Source organism: Quercus suber, unplaced genomic scaffold (genome assembly GCF_002906115.3).
Source record: "Quercus suber isolate HL8 unplaced genomic scaffold, Cork oak 2.0 scaffold_214, whole genome shotgun sequence".
Classification (NCBI taxonomy): domain Eukaryota; kingdom Viridiplantae; phylum Streptophyta; class Magnoliopsida; order Fagales; family Fagaceae; genus Quercus; species Quercus suber.
Window position 1 is genome coordinate 400,970 of NW_027069672.1, and position 4,163 is coordinate 405,132.

At 35.6% G+C, this 4,163-nt stretch overlaps 1 protein-coding gene across 1 annotated transcript; it reads right to left on the reverse strand.

Moving 5' to 3' along the window:
- Positions 1–1,612: 1,612 nt before the first annotated feature.
- On the reverse strand, positions 1,613–3,386 carry LOC111998721 (glucan endo-1,3-beta-glucosidase 11). Its single transcript, XM_065779589.1, has 3 exons — positions 3,292–3,386; positions 2,034–3,094; positions 1,613–1,745 (listed from the first exon to the last, which is right to left on the reverse strand). The coding sequence occupies exons 1-3, from the start codon at positions 3,356–3,358 to the stop codon at positions 1,659–1,661; spliced, it is 1,215 nt and encodes a 404-aa protein (XP_065635661.1). The 5' UTR covers positions 3,359–3,386; the 3' UTR covers positions 1,613–1,658.
- Positions 3,387–4,163: the final 777 nt, after the last annotated feature.

Here is a 4,163-nt window from a genome sequence, read left to right on the forward strand (position 1 = left end):
TTAAATTTTATTAGAGATCGCCTTACAAATTGATGTTTCAAATTTTTTATTACAAAACATAAAAGCACTTAAGAAACTTATTTTATATGTTGTTGTTGTAACATTAATCAAATTCATAATTGATAGTAATTTAAACTTTTTTTTTTTTAGAAAACAAAAGCATATGCTAACCAATTAGTGGAGACTCAAGAATCATGAAGAAACTTTCTTGAGTATAGAAATTTAGTTTAAATTCATCCTCTTGAATTTTTTAGGTAATGCTTTAAATGGTCATCAACACAAATGATAAATTGACCTATATGGCATGCATGGGCATTGAATAAATCAAAAGCACATGCTAGCTAGTTTACATGTTTCAGGACCTAAATGAGTCAGTCCACGAGGCCATGTCATTAGCCTAATAGATTCAGAAAGAAACAATAAATCTAAGCTAAAATATCCTTAATTTTTCAGAGGGGTCCCTTAAAATTACTGGCCAAAGAAAAAGGTCCTCCAAAGAATTGCTTTCTTTTCTTAGCGGGGTACCATAAAATTGTTGGGCTGCATGTGCTCCACGTTGGTTGATGACAAATTGGTAGACCAATCCGCATCAGGTTCTGCTAAGGCTGAGCTTACAATGTCTCAACCCCCACCTCAGATGCACAGAAAGAAAGAAAGAAAAAAGAAAAGCTTCAAAAGCTCCTTTGCAAAAAAGGGGTGCAATGACTAAATGCTGACGGTTATTTGGCCAGGGAATAAAGCTAGCTAGGGCCGACCCATTGTCCACTTGAGGATAATAAAAAGAACTAAACAATGCTTACGTGGGTTTTAATTAGTTCAACCGGTAAAGTCTTTGGTAGTTGTATAAGAGATCTGAGGTTCAATTTTCGCCTATACCAAAAATTAAAAAGTTATTATCAGGAGCGGACGCCTTAAGTTGAAACTCTTTTTCAAAAAAAAAAAAAAAAAAAAAAACAGTGCCTATCCTTTTGCACTTAAGATGTTTATTATCTCCTATTTATCTTACATGAATTTTATGTGATTTATATATATATATATATATTTATTTTATTTATTTAGAGAGAGAGAGAGAGCGGATTTTATGAATTCCCTTACAACCAATAAGATGAAGTAATTCTCACTACAATAATATTGTTACAACAAACCATTCTCTTTGGATAAATGGAAATTCTCTAACAACGTAAATTTTTACATAAACTACTAACATAATAAAATGACAAAGTAAGCTGAAAAATAAAAATTCTAGATAGAGTTATACAATAATGACAAAGATATGATGGTTTGCCCCATATCCATTACAAATAATAAATTCTTTTTCTAGTAGTACAATCCGAATCATTGTGGGGTCGAGGACGTAAAGGAAGTTATATCCATCTGACGAAAGTTAATATGACCCGTTGAGGTTGAAATCGTTTTTTTTTTTTTTTTTAATGTAAATATCATTTTCAAATACACATCAATGTTTTTGAGAATGGGTTTTTGGTAGTGTTAACTTGAGAAAAATGGGACATGCTTAATACTTAAAACATGTTTAATGTTCGTACGTACTCGTCATTAAGATTTAAGAGGTTTATGTTTTGCAACGGGAAGTGCAAGAAGACCGAGCAAAAACCCATTTTTTTCTTACCAAAAGTGATATTTACATGACTTCCATTTCCTTAAAATAATCTTCTCATAAAAACTTGGAAGGTCAGCAAATACACAAACATCCAGTACACCAAGCTTTGATATTCCATTGTTGCTGCCTGTTTCAAAGTAAATGACATTTAAAGAGGGAAAAGAAAAGGTGAAAAGAAAAGAATTAGATTACTTCATCGAAATATAAAACAAGTTATAAACAATAAATCATCCCATAGCATTAATTTTTCATAAATATATAATTACAATATATATACAACTCTTCGTTGCAATGATATACACTTTTTCTTATTTTCCTGTACACTTTCTTTTTCCTTATAGATTCTTTTAAAGCTAAAGAACTTTCATTTAAAAAAAAAAAAAAAAGAAAAAAAAAAAAGAACCTATGGCTTTACCTTAGTGGAAGAAGAAGTAAAAGAAACGGTAGCTGTTGAAGTTGAGGAAGTTGTGGAAGGAGTTGATAAGGCAGAGAGGCCTACATTGTAACACATGGTTCCATCAGGTTGATAGAGACCATAATTCCTTTCTGAAGTTGGTCCAGGCTTCAAATCCTCATTGAACAAAGCGAACACATAAACTTCCAACCTCATGTTAGGCCTCAATGGAGTCCCTTCATTTTTCAATTGCCTTCTCAACAAATTTCTATTATAAACTGCAGCATTCTCTAGAGTTGCACCGACTTCACTTGCGTCCCCTTTTGATGGCCACCCAGTCTCTGAAACCCTGACCTCTATTTCATTGAAACCCATTCTAGCAACAGCAAAAATGGCTGCATCTACTTGGGCATAGAGCATATTATCATAATGTAGCTTGGTATAAGGGTCAATCATTCCTGCGTTAGGATTGGAAAGCGCATAGTCTAAAGAAATGCGAGTTGGGTCACCATTATAAGCAAAATATGGATAGGCATTAACCCAAAATGGTGATTTGGTGCTTGACAAGAACTGCAACACTTGTGACATGGTACCATAGTACTCGTTTTTGAAACTACCGGCCGAAGGTGGATACGACTCAGCAAGAATCGCTAGAGAAGTAGGGGTCGAGACTTGAATATGTGAGTCTAGGCCTAATTGCACAAGAGCACCGTGAATGCTCACCATGGCTGGAACAAGATATGACATTAGCGTTTTATCACCATCAGTGAAGATTTCATTTCCTACGGCTATGCCTGTGATTTTTGTAGCTGGAAAGTAGGGCTTGATGTGGGTGGTTACCCATTGAAGGGCTTGTTGAGGGTTCATTAGCTGAGCTAGCGCTTCATTTTCGACTGTGACAATGAGCTCTACGGTGGAGTTGGCGAATGCTGACAAAATTTGAGGATTGGTGTCGTAAATTCTTGCTTTTGTCAGCCTGAGAGAGCTTAACAATTCGAGGACCTCCTCGGGTGGTGGCAAATTATTCCCCAGTTGACCATAGTTGATTCCAAATGATGTGACTCCTTGTAGAAAGCCAAAATCTGTAGAAGTAAACAAGCAATCATTAATAGAGAGGAAAATGAGTGCTTCATAATTAATGATCACAAAAGGTTTAAAAAAAAAAAAAAAAAAGTCAAGTGAAAATGGGTTCATGCCCATAATATAGAGCAAGACTAAGGAAGTAATTGTGAAAAAACGAAAAGGCAAAAACAGAACAACGCTAAACAAAGAGGGTTACCTGAGAAATAGAGAGAACACACAAGAAAAGTATGGATGATGGAAACTCTGCTATTGAAATTTGCCATTTGGAGAGAGAGAGAGAGAGAGAGGGAGGGAGGGAGGGAGGGAGGGAGGGAGAAGAAGAAAGAGAGAGAGAGGGAGAAAGATATAGAGGTGCAATGAATTCCTTTCTTTTCTTGTTTGAAGTCCTTTTAGAGAGTTTGAGAGTTTTAGCTTNAAAAAAAAAAAAAAAAAAGTCAAGTGAAAATGGGTTCATGCCCATAATATAGAGCAAGACTAAGGAAGTAATTGTGAAAAAACGAAAAGGCAAAAACAGAACAACGCTAAACAAAGAGGGTTACCTGAGAAATAGAGAGAACACACAAGAAAAGTATGGATGATGGAAACTCTGCTATTGAAATTTGCCATTTGGAGAGAGAGAGAGAGAGAGAGAGAGAGAGGGAGGGAGGGAGGGAGGGAGAAGAAGAAAGAGAGAGAGAGGGAGAAAGATATAGAGGTGCAATGAATTCCTTTCTTTTCTTGTTTGAAGTCCTTTTAGAGAGTTTGAGAGTTTTAGCTTGCCTTGGCAATATTGGCTTTGGCTGTTACCTCTTAACTGGTTTTAAATGACTAGCTTGTTGGTTTCCCTTCTTCACCTTAGAAGCCTTTTTAAATGGATTTTCTATTTCCCAACCACGCCAACTGACCATATTGCCCCAGCCCACTTTCTTCTTACTAAAGCAAAGGGAAGTCCCACTAATTGGTTTGAATATTAGCCATTAGGAGGAAGCAAATGGGGGATCCCAAATTTTGGGGTGAGGAGAAACTTTGTTTAACCCTAATGATAAGAGATTCCACTTTAAGCCAAATAATCATTTTTATTATATTCTA